The sequence below is a fragment of the Caenorhabditis elegans genome, chromosome II (genome assembly GCF_000002985.6).
Source record: "Caenorhabditis elegans chromosome II".
Taxonomy (NCBI): Eukaryota; Metazoa; Nematoda; class Chromadorea; order Rhabditida; family Rhabditidae; genus Caenorhabditis; species Caenorhabditis elegans.
In genome coordinates, this window is record NC_003280.10 from 6,617,789 (window position 1) to 6,643,880 (window position 26,092).

The 26,092-nt window shown below is 36.1% G+C and overlaps 8 protein-coding genes and 7 non-coding genes across 19 annotated transcripts; 8 read left to right on the forward strand and 7 right to left on the reverse strand.

Moving 5' to 3' along the window:
• Nucleotides 1-11: 11 nt before the first annotated feature.
• Nucleotides 12-130, forward strand: F54H5.9. The gene has a single exon (NR_051246.1). It is a non-coding gene; the product is annotated as an Unclassified non-coding RNA F54H5.9 (non-coding RNA).
• Nucleotides 131-429: 299 nt separating this feature from the next.
• klf-3 (Kruppel-like factor 3) lies at nt 430-4,380 on the forward strand (the record flags this gene model as incomplete). Of its 2 annotated transcripts, NM_001027034.7 has the most annotated exons (6): nt 430-531; nt 1,621-1,687; nt 1,732-2,173; nt 3,644-3,811; nt 3,858-3,974; nt 4,023-4,380. In NM_001027034.7, the coding sequence occupies 6 exons, from the start codon at nt 490-492 to the stop codon at nt 4,132-4,134; spliced, it is 948 nt and encodes a 315-aa protein (NP_001022205.1). In that variant the 3' UTR covers nt 4,135-4,380. The 2 variants fall into 2 exon arrangements, with proteins under 2 accessions (NP_001022205.1, NP_001022204.1); NM_001027033.2 differs by lacking the exon at nt 430-531 and having other exon boundaries at nt 1,597-1,687.
• F54H5.11 lies at nt 2,723-2,857 on the reverse strand. The gene has a single exon (NR_051247.1). It is a non-coding gene; the product is annotated as an Unclassified non-coding RNA F54H5.11 (non-coding RNA).
• Nucleotides 4,381-4,397: 17 nt separating the features above from the next.
• On the forward strand, nt 4,398-5,716 carry F54H5.3 (Major sperm protein). Its single transcript, NM_062944.3, has 5 exons — nt 4,398-4,481; nt 4,531-4,595; nt 4,853-5,113; nt 5,156-5,507; nt 5,566-5,716. Exons 1-5 carry the CDS (start codon nt 4,401-4,403, stop codon nt 5,644-5,646), a joined length of 840 nt encoding a protein of 279 aa, NP_495345.1. The 5' UTR covers nt 4,398-4,400; the 3' UTR covers nt 5,647-5,716.
• Nucleotides 5,635-7,614, reverse strand: F54H5.14 (Lipid-binding serum glycoprotein C-terminal domain-containing protein). The gene is made up of 10 exons (NM_001313621.3): nt 7,533-7,614; nt 7,287-7,487; nt 7,073-7,239; nt 6,849-6,926; nt 6,689-6,792; nt 6,415-6,646; nt 6,291-6,370; nt 6,144-6,243; nt 6,020-6,095; nt 5,635-5,862 (listed from the first exon to the last, which is right to left on the reverse strand). The coding sequence occupies exons 1-10, from the start codon at nt 7,599-7,601 to the stop codon at nt 5,695-5,697; spliced, it is 1,275 nt and encodes a 424-aa protein (NP_001300550.1). The 5' UTR covers nt 7,602-7,614; the 3' UTR covers nt 5,635-5,694.
• 21ur-12367 lies at nt 6,736-6,756 on the reverse strand. Its single transcript, NR_051248.1, has one exon.
• A 546-nt stretch (nt 7,615-8,160) lies between the features above and the next one.
• Nucleotides 8,161-9,480, reverse strand: F54H5.5 (uncharacterized protein). Its single transcript, NM_062945.6, has 5 exons — nt 9,417-9,480; nt 8,838-9,227; nt 8,462-8,724; nt 8,313-8,415; nt 8,161-8,267 (listed from the first exon to the last, which is right to left on the reverse strand). The coding sequence occupies exons 1-5, from the start codon at nt 9,438-9,440 to the stop codon at nt 8,208-8,210; spliced, it is 840 nt and encodes a 279-aa protein (NP_495346.3). The 5' UTR covers nt 9,441-9,480; the 3' UTR covers nt 8,161-8,207.
• A 215-nt stretch (nt 9,481-9,695) lies between these two features.
• Nucleotides 9,696-11,486, forward strand: F54H5.2 (Protein kinase domain-containing protein; the record flags this gene model as incomplete). 3 transcript variants are annotated; one of them, NM_062946.2, is made up of 6 exons in its annotated part: nt 9,696-10,045; nt 10,098-10,179; nt 10,227-10,408; nt 10,460-10,585; nt 10,891-10,989; nt 11,034-11,486. In NM_062946.2, the coding sequence occupies 6 exons, from the start codon at nt 9,696-9,698 to the stop codon at nt 11,467-11,469; spliced, it is 1,275 nt and encodes a 424-aa protein (NP_495347.1). The 3 variants fall into 3 exon arrangements, with proteins under 3 accessions (NP_495347.1, NP_001300551.1, NP_001300552.1); NM_001313622.3 differs by lacking the exons at nt 9,696-10,045; nt 10,098-10,179; nt 10,227-10,408; nt 10,460-10,585 and having other exon boundaries at nt 10,913-10,989; nt 11,034-11,469; NM_001313623.3 differs by lacking the exons at nt 9,696-10,045; nt 10,098-10,179; nt 10,227-10,408; nt 10,460-10,585; nt 10,891-10,989 and having other exon boundaries at nt 11,077-11,469.
• A 1,882-nt stretch (nt 11,487-13,368) lies between these two features.
• Nucleotides 13,369-19,310, forward strand: T19D12.4 (VWFA domain-containing protein; the record flags this gene model as incomplete). 2 transcript variants are annotated; one of them, NM_001373732.2, is made up of 12 exons in its annotated part: nt 13,369-13,551; nt 14,074-14,194; nt 14,241-14,347; nt 14,562-14,681; nt 14,730-15,278; nt 15,333-15,481; nt 15,531-15,613; nt 15,671-16,077; nt 16,124-17,041; nt 17,086-17,143; nt 18,568-18,932; nt 19,159-19,310. In NM_001373732.2, exons 1-12 carry the CDS (start codon nt 13,380-13,382, stop codon nt 19,194-19,196), a joined length of 3,087 nt encoding a protein of 1,028 aa, NP_001360065.1. In that variant the 5' UTR covers nt 13,369-13,379. The 2 variants fall into 2 exon arrangements, with proteins under 2 accessions (NP_001360065.1, NP_001367890.1); NM_001381458.1 differs by having other exon boundaries at nt 13,410-13,551; nt 19,159-19,196.
• On the reverse strand, nt 17,068-18,448 carry T19D12.5 (non-specific serine/threonine protein kinase). Its single transcript, NM_062948.2, has 4 exons — nt 17,967-18,448; nt 17,738-17,922; nt 17,426-17,689; nt 17,068-17,378 (listed from the first exon to the last, which is right to left on the reverse strand). The coding sequence occupies exons 1-4, from the start codon at nt 18,373-18,375 to the stop codon at nt 17,151-17,153; spliced, it is 1,086 nt and encodes a 361-aa protein (NP_495349.1). The 5' UTR covers nt 18,376-18,448; the 3' UTR covers nt 17,068-17,150.
• Nucleotides 19,066-19,119, forward strand: T19D12.11. The gene has a single exon (NR_051249.1). It is a non-coding gene; the product is annotated as an Unclassified non-coding RNA T19D12.11 (non-coding RNA).
• Nucleotides 19,066-19,119, reverse strand: T19D12.12. The gene has a single exon (NR_051250.1). It is a non-coding gene; the product is annotated as an Unclassified non-coding RNA T19D12.12 (non-coding RNA).
• Nucleotides 19,285-25,329, reverse strand: T19D12.6 (Laminin G domain-containing protein). The gene is made up of 13 exons (NM_062949.11): nt 25,243-25,329; nt 23,978-24,317; nt 23,833-23,931; nt 23,496-23,652; nt 23,330-23,446; nt 23,169-23,241; nt 22,956-23,123; nt 22,286-22,360; nt 20,998-21,268; nt 20,726-20,954; nt 20,426-20,676; nt 20,038-20,378; nt 19,285-19,674 (listed from the first exon to the last, which is right to left on the reverse strand). The coding sequence occupies exons 1-13, from the start codon at nt 25,310-25,312 to the stop codon at nt 19,526-19,528; spliced, it is 2,340 nt and encodes a 779-aa protein (NP_495350.4). The 5' UTR covers nt 25,313-25,329; the 3' UTR covers nt 19,285-19,525.
• Nucleotides 19,825-19,974, forward strand: T19D12.14. Its single transcript, NR_051251.1, has one exon. It is a non-coding gene; the product is annotated as an Unclassified non-coding RNA T19D12.14 (non-coding RNA).
• On the forward strand, nt 21,621-21,703 carry T19D12.13. The gene has a single exon (NR_051252.1). It is a non-coding gene; the product is annotated as an Unclassified non-coding RNA T19D12.13 (non-coding RNA).
• Nucleotides 25,330-26,092: the final 763 nt, after the last annotated feature.

The window sequence follows — 26,092 nt, forward strand, 5'->3', positions numbered from 1 at the left end:
AATATCAAATTAAAAAGTACCCAAAAACAGACGATCATAAACCATTTTCTCTCATCGTTCTCCTCCACTTCCCTCAACGACTGCCCCCAGAAATAAATGGGCGGAGTTTGATCAGCGATTGGGTTGCAGTCGGTCGGAGTGTTGGCTGCAGTCGTCCCACGCCTCCAAATGTCTTTTGAAGACACTTGGACCTTCTGGATCATGATTTTTACCTGTGAAAGTGCACTCTGCTGATGCTGCTAACCTATATTTCCTTTAAGCCTCTCGTTTTCTCCTCTCTTGCATTTTCTCTTGCACTGTTCAATCATTTCTTTTCAATAGAGTAAACACACACAAACACAGTTTTTCTTGCTTTTCTTTTCTTTCTCCTACACTATTTTCACTTTGCTCATTGAAATATGAACAGCCAAATTGCTCAATTTTTTGCAGCTGACACACTGGTTTGATTTCATTATACAGTATCAATCTGGAGTCGATCCATTCGAAGAAATGCTGAAAATGGAACAAAGTGCACCTCCAAGATATGAAGAAGTGAGTGTTTTTTCTGCAAAAAAAATTTAATTAGTAAAATGAAGTTCTGATCGACTCCTAATTGATTTCCTTGATTTCGTCACATTGCTTCATCTCAATTTTTCTTTGGTTTAGAAACTCGAAAATAGTTTTTCATTCAGCATGGTCTCCCATATTTTTTTTTGAATTCTGTATTCTCATTCTCTTTATCCGAAAATATTATAGTACAATTTTTTCGAATGCTGGTTTGAAAATTTTCGAAATGCTGGTTTGAAAATTGCGAAAAGGGAAAACCTTATAAAAAAATTTAAAGCATTTTACCAATGCATTTTTTTTCGAAATTTTTAAAATATCCTTTTCTTCACAATCTGTTTATATGAGAGGACACTAAAAATTCGTGAGTGCTGTGTTTCTGAACATAATCTCTTTTTCCAATTATCGGATAAATATTTACCTAATTATTGTAATTATCATCATTTTCATTTCCGTTTCTGACGTACAATTATTTATTACGAAAATATAGTTACACATACAAACATACAAAAATATTGTTTTCTTTTTTTTAGCCCATAGGTATACCCTTACACGCATATAAATTACGTACAATAGATGGGGCTCTGACTCATTCGACTAGGTCCTATTCAGAACACTTTTTCTTTTCTTTTTTTCCTCCGTCCGTCCGTCCGAAGACTTTTTCTCCTCATCATCATCATCATCGAAATATCACTTTGTGTATGTTGCGTGTTGTCTGCTTCCATTTTTGTTGGGGTTTCCACCCTGTCAAAAAGAAGGCTAATCAATGGTGATAATCATTGGAAGACAGTGCGCAATATCCAGAGAGTAACAGACATTTCGATGGTCTTGTCGAGAGAGGATGGATACCGAAAGAGAGTGAAGACGGTGTATTAATTAATGGCACTGGTTTTTTTAGAAGAATAAATGGAAAAATTAAGAGACATAGACAGACAAGAACATAATAAATAGACGCAGAATGAAAAAGGAACCTTTCAAAAGTGATTTTAACATTTTTGAGATTCCTCTCCCGCAATTTGAATTTTTTCTCTCCCCCTTTCGTCCAAAGCAAAAATGACATCGCCAAACATTTTTCAGGACTGGGCTGATGTCTACGAATTCATTGAAAGGGACTCGAGCAGAAAAAATGTTCCGGCAATTGAAGGTAAATTTGTCGATAATTTCTTTTGAAATTTGAAGAATTTTTAGCGATTGAACGACGCCTCGCATTCTCTCCTCTCATAACACCAAATCCAGGAGCAAAGCAATTTGCACCTATTCATGTACCTGGCCGAGAGCCTCCAAGGATGCTTCTTCCACCAACACCCCATTTCCAAGCTCCATTCTCCCCGCATCCACCTCCAGTTCAACAAGTTCCGAGCTACAGCCCACCTCATGCACCTCCAAGTTATGAAACGTATCCAGAGGTCTACTATCCTCCACACATCATTTGTAACCCTTATGATGTACCAACGACCTCAGATAGAAATCCACCATATTATACGGAAGTGACAACTGTTTCTGCAGTGACACTTCATTCGATGACTCCACCAACTCATAAAATCGAAACACCACCATCAAGTCCAGAAAATTCGTTTGGTCCACTTGCATCACAGTTACCTGCCATCAAAATGGAGATTCCCATGCATCCGTAAGTTTCTTAAAAATAGAATTTTGGTTCAAAAGCGTTAGTCCAAATAAATAACACTCGATCGCAATGCACACACTGAAAAATTATTGAATTATATTCCATTTTCTGATCAATCCCTAATCTTTAGCTATTACAATCATAAACTTCTTTAGAATCCATTTCGTTCAAAGATTCATGCAAAAAAATTCATTCTCTCAATTAATTTATTTTTCTATCAGTTCTGTTTATGTTATAATTTCTGCCATAACGTCATATCTTGTCTACCGTATTCTTGTTTTTTCCTTCTTCCATTAGGAAAACTATTGTGATAAGTGTTTCATAAGTTGCCCACCGGACGAGATATCCGTTTTGATAAAATGCGCGAAACAATACAAAAAACCGGGAAACAAAAAGGCTAAGGGATATGCGTGCGTCAAACATTCCAAATCGATTAGCTGTTTACAACCAAATAAATCAAAAGCAATTTCGGAATTATTCGGTCTTTTTGCTTTCACTTCAATCTTGGCGGCAATATGAAAAGATGAATAGTTGAAGGAAGGCTTTGCCAAAAGTTCTAAAAACAGTTACCTTGTCATGCAAATTAGTGCATTTGGATGCGTGCGCGGGCGTCACAGGCTCACAGTAGGTGGTCTAGTACCACTTTCTTTTGCGGCAAATTACCGCACCGACCGTCTAGTTCTAACAAAAAGCAACAAGGAAATTCAATTGAAATCAGATATTTTGGACAAGTGTTTAGTTTAGTCAAACGTAAAGGGATTGATATATCCTGCCACGTCATTTCTTGAGTAAATTGTTAAATTGCTCAACTTTCTCAAAAATGTTCCGAATAAATTGGAAATCCAGTTATTTTACCAAGATTAGTCACCCCTAAACACTCTATTTCTGCCACCCCCGCGGCGCCTGCTAACAGTTTCCATGTTTGTTGACATAATACTTCTTTTCGATCGGAAAATGACTGCGGTGGCGCTGCTTTCGACACGGTCAACGATCAGCTTAGCGGGGGCCGCTTGTTTCGCGCGTTCCACAAAAGAATACAATCACAGATAATCAATCAAGTTATCTTTTTGGTGGGAAGTCAATGATGATGAGAGAAAACAACGTTTATTGTTGAATAAAAAATACTTAGAAGTTCTAACAAATTATATACTTCAAGGGATTTCATGATTTTTTATATTGTAAAAAGTTGTATATTGTAAAAAAAGAGAAAATACGGTACCCTTCTGATAACTTTTTCTAAATTTTAAGAACTATGTACATTTATTCAAGTTTGCATATGAAACTCTACCTCCCAGTTCGGAATGTAATCAAAAAATGAAGAATTTTGTAGATCTACCATCTCAGGGTCACACTTCATGTTGCATTATTTATCACCCCCGCGCAACAAACAACACAGCATTGCTGCTTGTCATCACCACGCTTCTTTTTTCATCTTCTTCAATCATCTCTGATCATCAATGAATTCGATTACAGACTACCGCACAACGGCGAACTCGATTCAACTCGCTCTTCACCCTCTTCCACTACATCAAGCGAGCGATCGCCACTGCAGCGGAAGTCACGTATTGAATCAAACAAAAGGAATCCAACTGACAAGAAGTTTGTTGTTCATGCATGCACGTATCCTGGATGCTTTAAAAAGTAAGTAGGATTACTGTATTTTGGTCATGAAATCAATAATTTATAGATACTCTAAGTCTTCACATTTGAAAGCTCATGAGCGGACTCACTCTGGTGAGAAACCTTTTGTGTGCAAATGGCAAAACTGTTCTTGGAAGTTCGCACGAAGTGATGAATTGACAAGGTAAATTGATTGATAGATTCTTCAAATTCAACGTTCAAAATATTTCAGACATATGCGAAAACATACTGGAGACAAGCCATTCCGCTGCAGCCTCTGTGACCGTAATTTTGCTCGTTCCGACCATTTGAGTCTTCACATGAAGCGCCATAGCACAATCTAGATGCTTTAATCCGAATAAGATCACTACGAATTGCTTTAATTTTTATTTATACCTTATCCATTCTCATCATCTCCTTGATTCCCATCCTCTTTTGCCCACGTCACCAATTATCTGTGTTATCTCTTACCTTCTCATTTCAAAAAAATACTGGTTTTATTTGTTCACTTTCTCAAACACGTTTAATTTTTCCAATTTGCTCTACTGTCCTAAATTGAAATTTTTCGAAAAATGAATAAATTCAAATCGAAAATCGTTTATTTCACAAAATGGAGACCAAGCAGTCTATGGACTACATTATCAAGGGACCTGGAGGAACAACAAAGCCAATTGCTCCAAAATTGATTACTGTAAGATTTTGGATAAAGAAGTTTGGAAATCAAGTGAATTATGTTTCAGGTTAACCCATTGAATATTATTATCGAGTCTAATTCAGGACAAATTGATAAAACTCTGGAACTCAAGTAAGTGGCGATTTCCAGACGTGTATTTGCAAATGTAGAAATCGAACGAGAAATGTGATACAATTTCCCGAAATGCGCTCTTGAAATGAATTTAATTGGATGGGTCTCGCCACGAGAAAAATTATTGCAACGATTTTGATCTTTCGGACTTGTCATGAATTATTGTTCATGAAATTTAACAAAATCCCAGCCAAGGAAAAAAGAGCTTCTTCTTCTCGCGAGACTACTTTGAGTTTAGAAAATCTATAATGTTTCAGAAACATCTATCCATGTCGTATTGCTTTCCGTGTTCGAACAAATGGACCGACTAGATACACAGTTTGCCCCAGTAAAGGATTCTTGAGTAATGGCGAAAAAGTGGCGATTCAAATCACATTGATTGATGGAACAAAATATCAATCAAATCATCAGTTTATCGTTCAAGCAATGCCTTCTCCCGGAGACTTTGCTGATCGGAAGTTCATCTGGAAGCAACCAAATTTTCTTGGAATTTTTACAAATACTCGTGTTAAGACAATGTGAGATTTTTCGGAAAATACTCATTAAAAATCATCTTTTAGGAGACCGGCTCAATCTTTGCCGAAATCGAATCCGAAAAGTCCAGCAAAGGTTTCAACCCCAACAGACTCTGGCATGTCCTCGCCGGTAGCTTCATCTGAGTCATTGGTAACTCCGTCTGTTCCTAGTTGGTCCAAATCACCGTCATCTCCAATTGATCATGGAAAATTTGCGGAAAACATCAATGATCTGAGTGTTCAAGTAAAAAAAGCAATTGATGAGAAGAATACACGTACGAGTGAAATGGTTTCAGTTGTCAATCAGATTAAAGCAGTTGAAGTGGATCTAGACAGGCAGGCCCAATTGGTGAATGAATTGAGTGAAAGAGTTAAGAGAGGAGAAATTCAATACTCGGTATGTAAACGAACTCTTTTTCATTTCAGCAAAATCCACAACTTTTCAATGTTTTCAGAATCTTGTGATGCATGAACGAAGTCTGAGAGTTGAGCTGGGTCGTCTCAAAAACAATGAAGCAGAGTCTATTGGACAATGAATTTATTGAACTTGATTTGAAAATTAGTTGAAGAAAATACGAGATAAATTACCGGTTTCGGAATTGAGAATCATTTTGATGAAAATCGAAATTTGAGAGAATAGTAAAGTAATCTGCGTTTGGAAGAAATATGACATCCGATATCGATGAGTTATGAATGAAGGGCAGAGGTAGACGGAAATTGTCAGAAAGAACTACGGAGAGATGATTGAATAGCTGAAAGTATATGTTTTCCGTCAAAACAAAAATGCCTGCCTAGTTTATAAAGTCATGTCCGATTGCGTGCCGGTAGCCAATTATATAAATTTGCAGAAAACAGCCGATAGGCAGGCACAAGGCAGGCGCAATCTAAAGCATTTGTTACATCTATTACCTGTTCTGTAAACGTATTGTCCAGCCATCGATTCGCCAATTGAGATTTTAACCGGATGAAGAGCTCATGCTCACTGCTGTAATCCGATAATTTGCGACTAGACCAATGTCTTATTTAATCTTACTTGTGCAATGGAGTCACCATAAAACTGCGTAGTTGAGACTTTTCTTGGTCATCCGGATAAGTCTCCAGACTGGTTATGTGAATTATTATTGTTATTGTGTCTGTGAAGAAAAGTGTTAAGAACAGGTGTAAAATTAATGAGTCTCACTTGATATTCCTTGTATCTTTGCACTTGCACTCAAACAAAGATAGCTTACTGGTTTCATTGATGGGAGGGAGGTAAAGTTTCTGAAAAATTGAAGATTAAAAACATTTCTGTAATCGAAACTCACCCGTCGAATAATCCTTTTTCACACATCGCCTCGAGCATTTCTGCGAGAAGTTTTTCATGAATATGATACGCAACATGGCGTTTTGGAATCTCATCCGAAACTTCGTTTGGTAAAAATACAGCTGGCTCACTTGCCGGATATTCAATTTCTCCTTCCAGAAAATACCGGATTTGTTTGGTAGATGACGTGTATGGGGCTTTTTTGAACATTCTGAATGACATCTCCGATGTGTCTGGAAAATATTTAATTTTTGAGGAAAAAATCAACTGATTACTTGAAAATATGGGAAAATCAACTTGAAGCTCATGAATATCGCTTCTAATTTTGCTGTCAAGCAATTGAACAAGTATATGACAAATTGCTTCTTTTATATTTTCTCTGAAACATAAAATCAGTAATGGAACATAATACAGTGAAAACGTTAACAATCTTACTCAACTGCCTCTCGAATCAAAGATGTTACGAACCATCCATTTGTTACAGGATCTTCCACGGTTTCAGGTGAAAAACCACTGAAAATATAGTCAAATAAACAAACTTCTGAGAATTTCCAAAAAAAAAACGTTGTGGGTTTTGGGAAAAATAAACAATTAGTAATTTTGCAGCTTACCAAATTTTTAACCAATTTTTTCAGAACTAATTTTTCAAAAAGTCTTACCAATTGATGACTCCATGTAAAAACGGATACCCGTTTGCAAAAGTTGGAACAAGAGCACCAAGAGACACGTTCTTGAACTTTATTTTCACAGAAAATGTGTCATAGAACTTGAAGAAGAGAAAATTACGAACATAGGAGCCAGATATTGTAAATGAGAAATCAGTTATCTTAAATGATAATTTTATTGTCAATCAACCAAAAGTGGATGACTTACATTGAGATAATAATCTTTGTACGGGCCCGCGAGTTCTGATGAGAATTTTGAAAAATTAAAGTCAGTGACGGTTGTATCTTTTAACGTTACTCCACAAATGAAACGAGATGCATCCATTGGTGGAAGCTTTGCTTTTAATATTTCATCTTTAAAATGTGTTGACATTGAAGATACATATTCTTGAATTGCATTTCGAGATACCTGTACAATATGGAGATATTGGGAGAAAAAAGCTAATGAACTTACGTCTATAACTAAATTTTGAGCAAAAAACGGTACAGGATATATGAGCAGAGGTAGTAAAAGTTTGAGCATGGTTAGGCTGAAATTTGGAAGCGAATTAATACAACAATTAGAAAAAAAAATATTCAAAAATGAAGTAAATCTCGAATAAACCCTTTCCCTTTCAATGTTCACCAATATTTTCATTGATGATTCATCTAGAAACATATAAATTGTGCAATAAATGAAGAGAAAAATGTCTTGTTATGAGACGAGACACCGACACTATACAAGACGAAAAAAGGGCAAGGAGATGGAAAAGAAGCATGTATGTTTGCATAAGAGTATCGATTCAACAATGCTGCAATTGTTATCAGTATTTTCGAATACCATTTCGTAAATATATCAGTTGTTTTTTTTAATTCTTTACGGCAATTTGAGAAAATTCAGTTAAAATGTTTTAGAAACTAACTAAAAATAAAATAAAATAAGAAAGAAATAAGATGGTTCGTTTTTTCCTATTTTTATTAAGCATTCAACATTTTATTTTTTCGAAAAATACATAAAATGAGATCGAGCGAGCACTTCGAAAATTGGAATATGAACACTTGTATAATTCGCTCTAGGAAGTGTATAATTTTTAAGACTTTCACAAAATAATGCATTTATTTGAAAAATTTTTCAATAGAGTTCACGAGCTCACAATTGAGGATCACATGCCAATTGTCTCTGAATTTCTTTGCGAATTTCATTATCGATCTGGAAAATATCATTCGTTGACAGCTATCAAATGAGCAAACATACCTTTCGATTACTGCCCGGACGAAGTTTCACATTCCACAGCGTTTGCAAATTCGTTGGTGTCGTTTCAGAATCGGACAGAAGAATCGTATTGTTGAGTGTAATCCTGAATATTCTAAGCAATTGTGAGAAAACAATTTAAAGAAAATTACGGAGTACGCAATCCATCATTTATCAACGCAATAGATGGCTCACGTCCTGCCTGTTGACGAGATCTTCTGTGAATTTGAGTTGAATCGAAAAATGAGGAAACATCTGCATCAAAATCAATCGTCGAATTCGCGTGTTGAATACCAGACGAACGTCGTGTTTTCTCAGCAGGTACTGGTGAAGTGTAGTTGAAATGAAAACTAGCCTGTCTTGAACGAACTGTACCATTCATGTCACTAACATCAGCCAGGAATCCTCTTTCGTGCTGAAATATCGATAGTGAAAAATTAATATTGGGTTTGCAAAAACAATTTAAGTATCAAAACAACTTCCAAAAAATGAGAAGCTCAGGAAATCTTGACTTAATCATTAATTTACCGTTGTCTTATCCATCATCATCGTTGGATCCAGGAATGATGATTTCTCAGCAATCGTATCACTTCTCGAGATTCCCAGATTATCAATTTCCATTGGTGAACCAATGAATCTTGCAACTTCGGGAGACGTTCTCTGGAGCGTAGGACGAGATTTCGAGGTATGTGCAAGCTGAATACGACGAAGAAGCATTGAGTCATTCGCTCTTGGAGAAACGGATGACAGATGGGTCGGTTCTTTCTCGTATTCTTCTTTCAGATTCTTCAACATCACCAGATACTCTTCCATGGTTGAAATCGCCAATTCAATCGATTTTCCTCCAAGAATTGGAATATACGCGGCTGCAGTGTTTCCAGACAATTCCAGAATCTGTTCGATCGTATTTGTGTAGGCCTGAAACGTTTCTTTTAGTATCTGGCTGTTCAAATTTCATATCACAGTTACACATGATTCTGTGATGTTTGGAACAAAAATATATCGAAATCTGCCCCATATGTGAGCATCTATAGGCACTAGGCAGGCATACTTTGCCTACCATTGGAGCCGTAGTTGAGACAAACTTGAGGCAACAATTCAACATACCGATTCAATTTCTTCGTTACTCATTTTATTTTGAAGACCTTTGACTCGTTACTCGTTTCAAGTAGAAAAGTTCGAAATAATTTAAATTTTATAAAATTTGTTTTTATTTTCCATCAACGTGTAACAATATTCCAAACATTTTTTAAATAAACAAAAGTTCAATATAAAAAAAAAACGTGTTAAAATATTTCACTAATCGAAGCAAAACTTAATTATTTCTAAACTTATCGTTCTTACGTCTAGCTGTAGACAAATTAATGACGGAAAGTAAGTTTTCAAATGCTTTATTTTAATCAAAAGTACTTTTCAGTAAAGCATACTGACAATGGAACAGTGGAATTGCCAAAAGGAAAAATAGTCGGATGCTCGTGGCAAGTTATTAGAAAACTCGGAGAAGGTGGCTGTGGAAGTGTATACCTCGTCAAAAATCTTGAAGATGAGACTGAGGCAGCAATGAAAGCAGAATCAAATGGTGCAGCAGGAGGATGTGTTCTGAAATTAGAAGTCGCAATTTTAAAGAAATTGTCAGGCAAACCTCATGTCTGTCAATTTCTTTTTGCTGCAAGACTGACGGATTTCACTTACGTGATTATGACACTTCTTGGTGAAAGTTTGAATAAAATTGTCAAGTAAGAATATTTATGAATTAATACTTTTTTTGCTATAATTATTAATTTTCAGAAGAATAGCTCGTCAAATCACCGTCTCTTCGCAAGTCCGTATTGCTGCTAATGTGCTCTTTTGTTTGAAACAAATCCATGACGTAGGAATTGAATTCAAAAATTAATTGAAGGACATCAATATGTTCAGATTGGTTTCATCCATCGTGATCTGAAACCAGCTAACATGGCGCTCGGATACAAGACAAATAACGACGAATGCCGCTTTTTTCATGTCCTTGACTTTGGACTTGCTCGTCAATTTGTTGTGTCACAATCCGATCAACCAAGCAAATTGATGATGAGAAGACCAAGGGAGAGGTCTCTTTTCAGGTAAACTTGATTATTGCAGATTGTACGAAAGTAGTTTTTAAATTATTTCAGAGGCACAACACGTTATTGTTCAATCAGAATGCATGATCGTGCTGAGCAGGGAAGAGTGGACGATCTTTGGAGCATCTTGTATCTGCTTGCTGAGCTCCGTGGACCTCTTCCATGGTCATCGCAAAAGTAAGGACCATATGATCAAAAACATACTAGTCTGTCCAACAGGCATTGTATAACAGGGGTTTGGGTCGGTGCAGAACTTACCTGACAAACAACTCGGCCCCTTTTTTTTATAGGGAACTCTAGTTTTTTTATTAGTGTAGAATATTTTGCCCTATCAGTTTTCCTGTCCAACCATCAGCAAATCGTCACTTTTCTCCAGTACGTGAGATCTAATAATGATAAGAGGCGATTCAATTGGCGCCACTGATGCTATGCCATTTACGAGCGGAAGTTGTTGATTTTTAGTTTTCAAAAATTAATTGCAGTGATAAGCGAGTCGTTGGAGAGATGAAAAGACTACATTCCGATGAAGTCGTTCTTCAAAATAGTCCGATGGAGTTCTTAGAGATTGCCAAGTACTTGAGGTAGATCTTTTATGATTGTATAAACCTCAATTGAATGTTTACAGAAGTCTTACATACTTCCACCGCCCGGATTACCACAAAATTTTCATGCTTCTCATTTCGATCATGAGTAAAGGAAAATTTTCATGGAATGATCCATTTGATTGGGAAATGCCTATCTCCACACCACCATCAAAATCAATTACAAAGTCGCCAAATCAGTTGAGTAAGGAGACAATCAAAAAAGCAAGTAGAGAGAAGACATTGAGCAAGGAGAAGACGAGCAAAGAAGACATTAAGACGGCACAGAAAACAAGTATTGAGAAGGATGTAAAGGAGAAGCTTAGTAAGGAAATGGCGAGCAAGGAGAAAATCAGTCTTTCGGCGGAGAAAATTAATATGTCGGCAGAAAAGATAGAAGAAGATAATAAGAAGGAAGAATACATGAGAATGTTGCCATTTGATCCTGATTTCTTTGCTTCTGATCCCATTGGTTTCTGAATAAATATTTTGGAGAATTGACGTTTTTTATTTTTCACTACCACTGATATCAAAGTTTTAAAAGTAACGGAAACAATTATCATCGGCTCGAGAAATCGTATGACTCACAATATTGCAGGTTTAGTTAACGACTTTGAGACTTAATGTATTCTCTTATCAGAAGATCAAGAGTTTTCATAGCTGTAAACCGTAAAACATTTGTTTAACTACATAAATATTCAAGCGCTTTGCACGCTTTATGATTGGGAAGTTAAAACTATACATACTCAAGTTCTAACGAACTTATTGGCTATGTTGGTGTCCTAAGCTTCACACGGAGCGCTCTCAGTGAGTGACTAGACTACTGGCTCGCTCTCCAGGCTCGCGAAGACACGACTGTAAGCGTAACTTTTATTTCTAGGCGCTTCCCGATCATGCTCCAGGAGCAACAATTCGTTAAGCAGGACATTTCTTAATTGTTGTAACAGCTGCTCTACTTAGAAGTGCTTTTTGCACTTTCACGTTTTCCAAGAGCAACAAAAATATTTTTAATGTTATGAGGAAGTGTAGGTAGATAGTCTGGTGCTACTCTGCCGTTTAATAATTTTTTGATTGTTAATATGATCAAACTGCTGCCTGTATTCCTATATTTCCACAAAATTTGATCATTCTGACCAAACTTCACAGAATCGTCATTTCAACTGATAAATGCACAACATAAATGTCAATGATGACACTGAATACTTTAAGACCAATCTCTGCAAACAATATTTGTAGTTTCACAATGTTTCAACATGTTGCAGTTGGAATGCTCTAATGAAATCAATAGCAGACGAAGATTAAATGTGAATCAGAGAATTGAGTCACTGTGAATGCCTGGAAATACTTGTGATGAAAGAGTTCTTGTCATATGAAATATGGGAATATTTTTTTCTTCAGTGATGTGAAAATATACGATTCTGCAGGAATTTCAAATATTTGAGTATAAAGAAAAATGATTTTTTTGAGTGAGACGATGTAATGAGAAAAATAAGCTTTATTGAAAATAAAACAAGGCAATTAACTAAAACTCTGCAAAATATCGATGTACTTTAAATGATTCAAACTATGTTCAGTGTCAAATAACAATCTTAGGAAGCAAGCACAACTTTATTAGAATTAATAAGAATTAATAAATTAATAAGACAACCAGTACAAAATTTTTTCAGATAGTGAAAAATATCTTTTACCTATATCGGCAAAAATTCCGACGTTTTTTGGCAGCAGACAAGCGCAGGTTTTACTGAAGGCGAGTAGGCAGGCATTTTTGTGCCTACAAGGAAGCCTGAACCATTTTCCAAGATTTTTGCATGCACGTTTTGCGTGTGCTTTGAAATTTGTTCCATTAAAGTTCCTAAAAATTGTAGTTTTCTATGATGAACTGTTCCGGAATTACTTCGATTTTTGTCTCCTTACTGACGCGTTTATTAACTGATTGCACAATGCGAGCGTAGGTTATTAAGTCATTTTAATCTGTCATAAGCTCCCTCGATCCATTTTTCCGCAATTTCAGATTATTCTTCACATTGGCACTTCCATTTTTACAACTTGACTTATCGTAAAAGTTGCGGTTCCATTTAGAAAAAAGTTATTGTAGTCCTGTATTTACCTACATTCTCCATACAATACAGCACTTCAACCTCCACAATCATTCTTGAAGTCTGAATCATCGCTCTTGATTTTGATGATAATGATGATAGTTCTAGAATTGCCAGTATTTCACCCGCAAAATGAGAATGATTCAGTGTTGAAAAGGTTTCCTTACTCTGATAAGAAGGAGCATAAAGCCGATTGGGTAGAAGACGATAAGACCTCCTCTTTTTTTTTTCAATTGAAACACTTTTCTATATAACACTTTATTTTCTTTAGAATACTTAGTTTTTTGTTTCGACATGACTCAAACTGAAAGCTACGACTTGCAGACTCAAAGAATGGTTGCTGCCCAGCAGAATAATGGGAAGATATTTGGGAGATTCGATCCAATTCACATTGGTCTTGCAGTCATTTCTATCATCTTCCTAATTCTTTCGATCGTCTTTATTATTCTCTTCGCTACAAAACACGGTGAGTTGAACATTTTGAATTCTTTTAAAAAGATTTTAAGATTTCTAGGTTACGTTAGATTTCTAGGTTACATTTATAAGGATTTTAGAACGGTCGGTGTCGATTTATTTTAAACGTTTTAAAGTTAACTTTTTTTAATTGTGAAATTTAAATGTTTTTGTAATCCACCATATAACTTGACTATAGGGATTTAAAAAAAACTAAGCTAGCATCCGGCTTTTCCAAATTCTGGACGATTCGTATTTATTAACCAGTTTTTTCCATGTTACTGTGGGTTTTCAAAAATTAAATAAAAAACAGATGCCATTATTTTTATGTACATTATCCAAATAACTAGACACCAGGTTTTAAGAGATTCGCAAATGGAGTGGAGAATTCAATTCAAAAAATTATTGAAAACTTAAAACATATATTTTTCAAATTTTTTTGAAATATTTCGCAATTCTGAAAAGTTTCGTCATATTCCTGAAAATAATTTAAAAAAATAAGAGACCGTAATACCACCAAATTAATTGTTTTTAGACTCTTCTTCGGGATTCTTGGCAACTGGATTTTCCGATAGTAACGCAAGTGATGTTTCAAATGATCTCAGAGGCCTTCTGAAAAACAAGTACACTGTGAACTCATTTGCAGCAGATGTTCAGTATGTTACTCATGATCTCCTCTATTTTGAAAACCAACATTTTCAGAGACAAAACAGTTAGTGCAGTTTTCTCCCTTCGAGACTCTGTTTCTGCAGATGATGTGCAAAAAGTTTTGGCCGGATCCAAGTTGGTATCTCAAGTGGAAACGACTTGTGAGTTTAATGCCAATAAAATAAGAGATTAGAACATGTTGGAGGTGTGAATATTTTTAGTATGATAAGATGGCAAAACTTATGATAAGAAAGTAAATAACTTGGATTGTGGTCGGACTGTGTATATGTTTTATGATCGTCTAGAACGGAATCGAAATGATAATTTAATTTTAAAAACGATGCAATGATACAATGTTTGGAATGAAAATTTTAGATGGAGACAAAGCTACTGCCGTATGTCGTCGACAACAGACATTTGCTTCAACAGTTTCTGCAGCTCCAACAAATCCACCAACTACCGTTACCACTGCAGCTCCTCCAGTTGTCGCGAGATGTAGGCTACTCTAAAGTACTCGATTCAAAAAATGAATTTTATTTTTAGATTGTAAAAGCAACCCAATCACCCGTGATATTGTTCTTGTCGTGGATATGGACGATCTGGAAAAGAACAATCACACTGAAAAGATGGCCAGTTTAACTGTCATTCGTGATAGTTTGGTGAAGGGAATCACTTTCCCACAGGCCAACATTTTTGTGAAAGCAGTAATTAATAACACTGTCACCGATATCTCAAAGAAATTCGCCGACAACGCTGATCAGTTCAAAAATGATTTCAACATTCTTCTGAACACTGCAACTTTCTACAACGCATTGTCTTTCAAATTTGCTGATGTTTTGGCACAGTCGATTGCAAATTTCAAAACAGGACGTCAATATGTCCCTGGGGCAATTTTTGCAATCACTGACAAACGAATCAGTTCAGCTGTCGAATCAAATCCTAAAGATATTGGAATATATGTCGGAGTAACCGGAGTTCGTGATAGTTATCTCAAGAGTTATGCTGACGCTCGTGCTGCTGATGAAGTAATTTCCAAGGAATCTTGGACAGAGCTTGCCAATTCAGATCCATTTGCAACTTTGATCTGCTCATGTAAGTTCAGATAGAAAACCCCACAAAAAGTATTTAGAATTATTTAAATTCTAGTCTTCAAACTTCCAACGACCCAAATGTCTTCTCAATTGGAATATCTTCGCACTGAACGTGACGCTGTCATTGACACACCAAAATGTGAAGTTCTTGACATGATTATTGCATTCGACACTTCTGAGTCTCTTTCTAGCCTAATTGTTCCAGTAAGAACCAATATTTGTTCTAGCTTTTGACTATTTTTTCCAATTTCAGCAATACGTCGATTTTGCCAAAAAGCTCGTGGCTCAATACAAATACGGAAACGATAACACTCGTGTTGGAATCATCACTTTCAGGTGTGTTTCATTATTTTTATATCTCAATTATGTTTTAAATGAAATGACTAATTTTAGCAGCGACGTTGTTGAGGTCCGCAAATTGACCGATGGAAACACTTTGGATGCTGTGAACGCTGCAATCGATACTGTACATTACACTGGAGGATTGACTAATGTGACGAAAGCTCAGCTTACTGCAAAGAACTTGTTTGACACTGAATCAAATGCAAATCGGAACAAAGTTTTGTTCATTCTGACTGACGGAGTTCCAACTGTTGATACATACACAGATGAGGTTGCTGCTGGAGACAAGCTGAAGAGCATCTCAGTTATTTCATTTTTCGTGGGATATAGCAGCTACAGCGATGAAGTTAAAACCGAATTAGGAAAAGTGTCAGAGCCAAAGTATATCTTCGGAAACATGACTTTCCTTCCAGAAATCACAGCTCAAATTCTCACTACATACCCATGCCCAGTTCCAAGTAAAAATCTTAAATTGTTTTCTTTTAATTCTTTCTAAAATTTCAGAGTGTGTCACTGCATACTACGCTATTGAAATCTCTGAAGCAACTGACGATTATGTTGTTCAAAATCTTCAGGATATTCTCAACATTGCAACCCAAGCATCAACAATGCAAACTGGAACTGAATCTTATCAAATTGTCACTTACAATGATGCTCAGAATACTCAATTCAATCCAAAAGGAGATGCATCATTCGCTTCTTTCAAGGCATTTGTACAAGGTCTTATTGCTGATCCAAAAAGAATCGCAGCTATGCGCAGGGGAATTACTCGTCTTGACTTGGCAATTGATGATGTTACAGCTGAAATGAAGGCACAGGCTACCAAGAATATTCGATTCTCTTCAGATATTCTATTCTTTGGACAAGCCAATGATGCCGTCTTGAAACCAGATGTTGATACTAACGCTAAATTCCAATTACTTAAAACTGCAGCCGATGCTTTGAAAGCTCAAACTGGAGGGCTCATCTACGTTGTCGATGATTCACGACCTGCAAATAACTTTGGAAAAGATCTTTGGACGGCTGTAACATTGAATAACAACATCATCCAATACTCACAGAACAACGCGGCTGTTCTTAAAACAAACACCGATTACTATGATACTTGGAAGAAGTTATCATGCAATCTTCCAGCATTGGGAACATGCTATGACACACCACTTGATGTAGCTGTGCTAGTTGATCTTCAAAATAAGGATTACGATTTCATGAACTACATCACAAAACTTCTCAATCAATTTTCCACTCAAGATGACACCCACTTCTCGATGTTTGCTTATGGTGCATTCAAAACTTCAGTAATCTCCGGTTTATCCGTTCATAGTTCTCAAGATATCTCAAACTTCGCTGTTACCTACGAAGACTGGAGAAATGGAACTTATTTCATTACAACCACCACACCTGCACCAACAACCACTAACAGTAAGAAAAAGTTTTCGATTTTTGAGAAAAACATTTATTTGCAGAACCGGCAAACTTCTGGAACAATAATCTCTATACAGTTGATCAAACGATGATGTCAGGGTAAGAATCATTTGCTGTTTGTGTTCTCTTCTGAAACTTCATCTTGTCCTTTGCTGCTTTCTTCCCATTCATATGGATCAGTCAAGACTTTCGGAGCGTAGAGAACTTTGATGCATTCAATCAGTTTCTCGTAGCAAGGTTCTTTCATTGGATCCATTTCAGAAACCTGCTTGAAGAAGTCGATAAGAACACTTTTGTCTCCTTGGAACAGCTCTGGATTGATTCCATTTTCAGTCTGAAAGCTCGTAATCTTCCAGGCAAACGGTTTTGTGTGTCGCTTACCATAACCTCCTTCAGCTGTACAACTTCTTCTGATTTTTCAAGATGTTTCCATGGGAGTTCACCAGCAAGAAGTTCGTAAGCAGTGTACATAACTGACACAAGATCATCATACGGTGATTGCTCGCAACGGCGGTGAACTCTGATAGAGACATAGCGAGTCGTTCCACGAAATCCTGCGCGAAGTCTGGGCTCTCTCCATTCTCCACTTTCCATTTTATATCTTCGTACAAGTCCGAAATCAAGAAGAATCAATGTATGACGACTCTGAAAAATAATGAATAGTTCCCCATTACTTGGAAGGTTGATTCATACATGAGGAAAAATTCCAAAGCACATGTTTGCTGGCTTCACATCTCTGTGAACATATCCTGTTTCGTGAAGATCCTGAAGAGCAGCGATAACCTGATGGATGATTCGTCCAACTGAACATTGACTCAACTTCTTGTTCGGACTGCTTTTCTTGATATCTCCAACGTTGATACTCAAGATTTGCATAACTAAAAGTTAAATTTTAGAATTTTCATTCTGAAAACTGACTTACTGATAAAGTTGTACTTCTCCGCATGCCCAGATCCATAAATCATCGGAACATGTGGTTTTCCTTGCATTTTAGCCAAAACATGTTGCTCCAGAATCATTCTCTTCGCCAGTTTTCCTCTTCTCTTCTTCGGTTCCACTTTAATTGCCACCTCCTCTCCTCGAACAACATCCAGTGCCAAATATATCTCCCCATATCCACCTTTTCCAATCAATCCCTCAATCAACCATCTCTTCATAAATTTCTCGTTCAACGGCAAATGTCCTGGCTCTTCTGGATCAATTTTCTTCATTTTCGGCAAGACTTCTTTATTGACAAACATCGTCTTCTCAACGGTTTTTGGATTTAATGCCATTGGTGTCGTTGTTACAGGTGTTGGAGCATTATCTTCTTGTTTCGTATCCTTCGACATTATCTTCTTGTGATCTTTTTTGTTAATATTTCGCAATTCGAAACAAAACCATGAAATGATTGAAATTATCGAAAATCGGAAAAAGTAGAAAACGCGATAAGAAAATTCAAATAAAAAGAAGAACAAATAAAAATATTCAAAATGTTCACACGTGTTGAAATTAAACTCCTAAGTACTGTTTTATTTTTTCAGAGTATTCGATACCTTGGGAACTCAATTCGGATGTGGACACTACAGTGACGATACGGATCGTATATTTGCTCCAAATCTCTTCATTTTCGCATCTGATAACTTTGGAACTTATGATGCTTCAGTATGGACTGATTTCCAAGCTCAACTTCGTAACAGATACGGATGCTGGGATTGTGCTGGTACCCCTACATTCTTGTTCATTTCAAGAAACGCCGCGGGACCTCCAGACACACTTGCACTTGGTCAAACAATTCATCTGACAACTGCTGATTTGGATATTGATGCATCGGATGATACATCAACACAATCAAGCATTAACCAGTTCAATAATCTTTTGAATACCATTTGTGTGACTGCACTTCCGAGTAAGTTTTTAATTCTTGAATCCAATGTTAAGCAGTAGGCATTTTGGCCTAATGTGCCTGTCTAAAATGTTTGAGTTTGCGGAACAGTAGGTCTGTAGTTATATTTAAATTTAGTATGACAATACTGTCCAGAATATATATATATATATATATATATATATATATATATATATATATATATATAATCCTTTTTCAATTATATTTAAGCAAAAACATTGATTTTCAGCATGTACAACGTACACATCAACATGCAAGGTTGCCTAAATTTGCATGAGACACAACTCACAACCTGAAGAGCTTTAATCTTAAATTTTGTTTTATTTTTTTGTTTTTCTTCTCTGTTGATACATAATCTGAACAATAAACATTTTATTACTGAAGTTGAAAACAAAAAATATTTTAATAGTTTTTTATTTCATTTTTAATCGTTCAAAACGTTGAAATGTAAAAGTAATATGGGTGATTGTAAGAAAAGGGACAACATGCTAAATACAGAACAAATAACTTATGCGTATACGGAACAACCGGCATAGTCATTCTTATTTCAACGGAAACAGCAAATTTTTATTTATATTCGACTACCAGTGAATTGATTAAATTGCACAGTCCTGGATATTGATGGCTGTTTTTGCTTGTTTTGGGTGAGAAATGGTTGTCTGATCGAATCGAAGCGAAATAATGCATCCATCAAGTCCCGTAAAGTCCCGACCATCTGGTGATCCGTCTGGTGTAAAATTGTTACCTGAAATTGAAACAATCGGGAACTCATTTGAACTGTTTGAAGGGAAATATTCAAGATGCCTTGAAGACACCGTTCTGTGCCTCATATCAATGACCAAATATCATAATTAAAAACTCCAACTATATTTAGATATTCTCATATTTTCAGTTTTGGTAAAAGGTCCGAAATTTCAAAAAATATGAACATTTTGTAAAACTTCGAGCACTTCTGCATGTTCCAACCATTCAAAAATCGCACATTTTTGAATATAAATAAAAATGTTTTTTTAATAAATGTTTTGCGATCAAATTTGCATCATGAAAGATTTTTAATTCCCTTTATTGTTGAAAAATATTGAAGCTTATTATTTGAAATACAACTTACCAATAAAAATATTTCGATACACATTCAATTGCTCAGCACCTTCTGGAGCAAATCCAGTAATTGGATCCTCTCCATTAACTGATAATTTCACCAAATTCCTTTTTCGAATCACTTCTACAGTAATCCATCTTTCATCTTCAATTCGTTTTGGGTGTGTTAATACAATTGTTCCTGAACCGAGATTTAATGCAAATCGGACAAATCGATTTGTGTCAATTGATAGTTCAAAGAAGTCATCTTCATGGGTAATATCACCAGCGGAAATTACAATCTGGCGAACAGTTTGCGTTGTGTTTTGGATTTTGAAGTTGACAGCCATATCGAGACTATCTCCAGTGATGCTGAAAGTAGAATGGTTTTCCGTTGTAATTTAAAATAAAGAACTTACTGGCTCATAACAGCTTCATTGTCAAGTTCCAAATAAGATAATCCAGAAAACTTCATTGCAGAAATTTCAGATTCCGAAGTCACTGAACATTTTCTTCCGCTCATTGGCCATTCACATTGACACACTGGCATTGAATTGTGTGCAAGACACTTGTTTGGACATCCGAACGTGGAGCAAGGATCTTGGAAACATTCAGTCACATTCGTGGCATATGTTGACTGCATCAATATGGCTTTTCCATTCAGACGGATCTAGAAAATGTATATGTAATTAAAACTGGTATTCTGTTTTAAAACCAACCCTCTTGACACATCCTGCAAATCCTTCAATATCCTTAACAACTGATGGAATATCATTATCATCAAGTGATCCAATAAATATATTTCCAGTTTCTTCAATAATTTCTAATTTTGAAGCATGCAATTCTGACTCCACCCATCCTTGTTTATTAACTTTTAGCAGAACCCCTTTTCCACTTCTCCAGACTTCCAATTTATGCCAGTGATACAAACTCACAGCGTTCTCTGATCTGAAAATTCCAATTATCAATGTTCTAACATTATTTCTGAAACCTCAAAATAGTTGCATCAACTCCAAGACTTGCATAAACTTTGATAAATGAATTCTCAACCGTGACAATCAAAAATTTGGAATCCTCTTTCCAAAAGAAAAGTACACCAGATGGTTTCTCAGTTTTAAATTGGATTGAGAGTTCCAAATAGCTGAGAATGCTATCAGGAGCCGGAACAATTACATTAGAATTTCCATTAAAATGTGCAACTTTCCAGGTTATGGAGCTTTTTGTCGACGTACTTGATGGAGCAGGTGTAGTTGTTACATGTTCTGAATAAAATATCTTAGTACGTAAAAAAGATAGAGGCAGATGGCACTAGAAATCAGAAGGTTGCGTCATGATTGAAAGTTCATTTAATTGATTAAAAAAACGTTAATATATGCCTTATCAATAAGTACGCTGTTAGGCACCATGAACGTTAAAATAAAATCCGAAAAAAGTTAAGCTAGAATATCTCTGCTCAATTCCAGGTGTATACTTTTTTTTAATTTATTTTTGGTGTGCTCATTCTAGGATCTTACTAATTAACATATGGGACCTCATATCCTAGTATTCATAAAACAATGCTCTCATATTTCTCATTCTCATTTTTTGTCATTATTCTTCTTGTTCTTCTCTTTCCAAAATGTGTCACTCATATCGCGGCGATGCGTGACATTTCGTGTTTGTTATGCATATTTCAAGAAGGTCTCCTCGCCTTTTTCTTCCAAAAAAATAAACGGGAAAAAGATTAGGCGCTTCATTTTTTTTTGGAAGAGAACAGGGCAGTCACTTTTAAGTTTTATGCAGCAAAAAGTCGTTTGGAGCCAAATGGAATGAGTGGCGTTAGGAAAAAAGACAATAACGAGAACGAGGGAGTGAAAAAGGCAATTCTGAGAAAAAGGTTAGAAAATTATGGGGCAAAGGAACTGAGAAAATGTGGCCCGGTTTCCGTCAAAATAGTAAAATAGTCTAGACAAATAAATTCATTTTTTGGAATAGCAGTATTACTTAACAATATAAAAAGGACCTTTTCAAATAATAATTTTTTTAACGGATAATATCTGGGATTTCTTTCATTTCAGGTAACCCGCGGCTCCTTGTTTTCAGAAATGCGCCGTCACGATAATTTTTGGTGCAGTTTCTTTAGAGAACCAAGCGTGACGTCAGAGACGTTGCCGGGAGTTTCAGAGGTCAAAAGAGACTTGCAAGTTGCTCTTTTTTTTTTTATAACAGTGTGAAGTAGGGCCATATTTTGAAATTTTTGAACTTTTCAGTTCATCGCAATGAATTTTGGAGAAACTAACCTTGCTGAACAATAATTTCTTTGAGAATAGGATGTCCCAATGGAAGACTCGTTGGGGATTGAGTTGACATATGCACTGTAATTGATGTCTTGTTATTCTTTACAATTTCAGATAACTGATCAGCGAGCATTTGCTCAATGAACATCCCATAGTAGTCGAATGGCATCGATATGCCTACACGCACCCCATATAACAAGAGTAGGCACGGTAGAATCATAATGAAGTGAGAAGGAATGAGCACAGCGAGGAACTTTCGTGTGCTCCTGCTCTGCTCACGCTCACAGCTTCAAAATGCCGCCGACGGCCCCGCCCATTTTGGATTTGAGCAGGCGGCATTAGAAGAAATTCGAAGAAAAAAGAAACGCACTTTTGAGTGTTTTGGTTTGGAATTTGGTTGCGGTGTTCCAAAAAAAAGTCAAAAATCTCTAGAGAAATGGTTTCCTAAACTCACACAACTTCCGCTAAAATCTTAAAAAGCTAACAAGTTACAGGAATAAACGAAATAATGTTTTCTTAAAAGCACGAACATTTCCAAGAAAAAGTGTGATTTTTCACTCAAACAATCTTTTGGTCTTACCACACGCGAAACTTTTCATCTAGCGCATTCACAACTTTCGATAATTTTTAAAAGAATTCGCAGTGGTGGATTTATTTCATAACGCTCACTTACTTCCCGGAGTCTCTAGGATTTTCGGAATTCCTCTTTGTGTGAGATCGAACATTTCAATTTGAATAATGTCATCACTTTCTTCATTATCGTTTTCCTTGTCTCCTGTCATCACTTTTATAATCTTCCTTTTCTTCTTCTCCAACTTTGGTTCCTCTTCTCCACAATAATCTATAATTTCAACGTTTTTAAATGAAAAATTTCAGATTTTTTTACAATTGACAGATGAATCTAAGGCTTTATTGATGGTTTCATTGGTGTTTAGAAGTACTTCTCCGTTGACGACAAGCTGTAAGAAAAACATTTATTGGATTGTCCACTTGCAAAACATTTCCGTCAAGATAAACGAATTTCTCTTGTTTTTCAAGCTTACGCACCAATCGAACACATCCTCGAAATCCTTCAAAAGCTCCTGTCTTTTGCTGGAGGAATTCAATGTTGTGGGGAGCAGCGCCAAGGAACACGCCTTCGTCCATTGTGATCCCTTTGTAATTCTGAATTCAAATATTGGGATTTTGTGAGGTTAAGAAGTTGAATACAAACCTTAAATTCATCAGCGTGATCAACTAATTTGTGACCACCATCAACAATTATTTCAGTCAAATCACAATTTTTCCTCCACACGTTGATCTCATGCCATTCTCCGATTGCGAATTTTCCATGATACATGTCTTCAATTGTACCTTCTCCACAGTCATGTCTGAATAAAATTTGAAATTAATTTCGTAAAGTTTTATCAAAGAGAAGATCTTTTATTTTTTTTCTTTTTCATAATACTGACAATAATTTCGCTAAAATTGTGAACTACATGTGCTTTCGATGTATTTTTTAAAACAATTTCTCTTTGTTATCAAGTTACTCAAATACCAAAAATACATACCTCATGATAACATTTGGTCCATCTAGAGTAATTGATAGGAAATCATCACCCATCAATTCTCCAGCAAAGAAAATAATTCCATCTTTATGCTCATCAAGTCTGAAATGCCAATCGTTTTTTGAAAAGTATTTATAAAAGCGCTTACTTGAATTGAATAGTGATATTTGTCTCTAAATATGTATCATCTTTGATTGCAAACTCTGCATAATTCGATCCTTTAAAAGCCAATGGTTTAGGTGAATTTGTGATCTTCTTCTTATTTTCAATGGTCAGTTTTCTGATAGGAAATGTGCTGGTTTCCAGCTTTCTCGTCCTTTTCTTTGTTATTTCCTTCTTCTCTTCAGAGTATTGTACATCTGTATCAACTCTACATGATAATCCATCATCCTGTAGTACGTGCCCTTCCCAACAAGAACATTCATATGTTTCTGGAGAGAGTGCTTCACACAGTTGCTCACAGAGCACGTGTTCTGCCGCGCATGACCCTAAAAAAAGTGATTGTGGTGACTGAGTGAGTCAGTTGTTCTTTGCTTTATTGTTCAGCCATAAAAAGTTAATGAGATGATCTTGAACTATCTTTTGGTTGTTCCACGTCATAAAAATTTAATGTATTTAGGCCTTGGTGAACATGCATTCAATTTTGTGCGGATTCTCTGATACCTGTTCCCCTTTCTCTGAATTCGTCCAGCTATCTAATAAGATATTAGTAGTTTCCATTTCTTATTCTCGCCAGATGACATTCTATGTTCAATAATTTGTTTGGCATGTAACCCACCACGAAAATTAATTAGATTCAAGTGTTGACTACGGCAACCCCCTACTGAGAAATGAGAGCAGAATGTACTCTTTTCTTGCAACAATAGGACATCCGTATTCGTTTTTTTGCACTTGTCGACGCAACATACAAAACAGAAAATTATTCCCCGAGTAATTTCTTTTGTGCTCTTTTCTCCAAGAAAGTATGAGCCTCAGGAACTTCTTTTTCGCAACAATTTTGCCGCCCTCAGATAATCCTCTTTTTGGTTGCGTAAATAGTATTCAAAAGTAGCGAGTAAGAAAGCAAGTAAATCTTCTAGCAAAACCCCTCGACACTCATCAATTTTCTGTGCGGGCGCCAAGTGTCACAACTATAATTTGGAAGAAAAGAAGTGATGGGAATCGCCTTCGTTCTGCTTCGTTACCGTACCCAATCAGCCACAGAACGGCTAAAATAATGTGATGATTAGAGGAGACATAGAGAAATAAACTAATTGAATCACAAGTTGAAAGTGAGAGGGATAATTGAAGATGAAGAGACGGCAAACAACGTGGGAACGTGAACGAGGCAAATGGAAACGAATTGCTCGCATTTTGAACAAGGAATTTCTAACACCCTAATGTGATATCTACCTCAAGACCCTCATTTGTTACCTTGAAAGACGTTTGTGCTCCCAGCAATGGTCACCAGACACAATGATAAAACGGCTTGTAACGGCCGCATGTCAGGACATGAAACACCTGAAATACTGAGAATGAATGGAAGCGTAAGGATGATGATGATTCGTGCGGCGACACGGTTGACAGACGAACGCATCATCAACATCAAGAAGGAGATGTTAGAGAGGAAAATTGAAGAGGAGGATGGGGGACATTCCGGACGATAATTATAGTATTTTGCACCGGAAATTGATGCGGCGAGCAAGATGCAGAGAGGCAAGATTTATTGAACTCTACGAAAAATAGGAAATTGATAATTTTATTAAAGACTGACCAGTAGCTGTCTAGAATATTTGACCACTGACAAAAAGAAAATTTAGAATTAAAAAACACATGTTTAAGCTTAATGCATAAAAATTGTAAAATGGAAAATCATAAATCTTCTATGCAGGCACAAATATTTTTGCCGACACCTACAAGGCGCTTTCAACTTGTCTTTAAAGTGACCTACGCCTAATTAAAATGTATTTCCATTTTTAAAATTTTTTAGTGCAAATACTTCAATTTAAAACACAAGTAAATAAATATCAACCAATAGTTTTTTTGAAAAGCAAAAAAAAAGACCTAAAATTTTGCCGCAAAAAATTGCAACCTGAAGCCGTTACATTGTTTTGTGTGTTGACTATGAGATCTGCGTTTGCTGAGGCTTTTGAAAAGTTATTTTTATCAGGTAGATTTTTTTTTGTAAAAACTTTTTTTTTGGAAAACGTATTTGCCTTGTAGGCATGCATTTTATGTGCCTGTTGAGGGTAATGAAAAACTGCAATCTAGCAGAAATTATTCC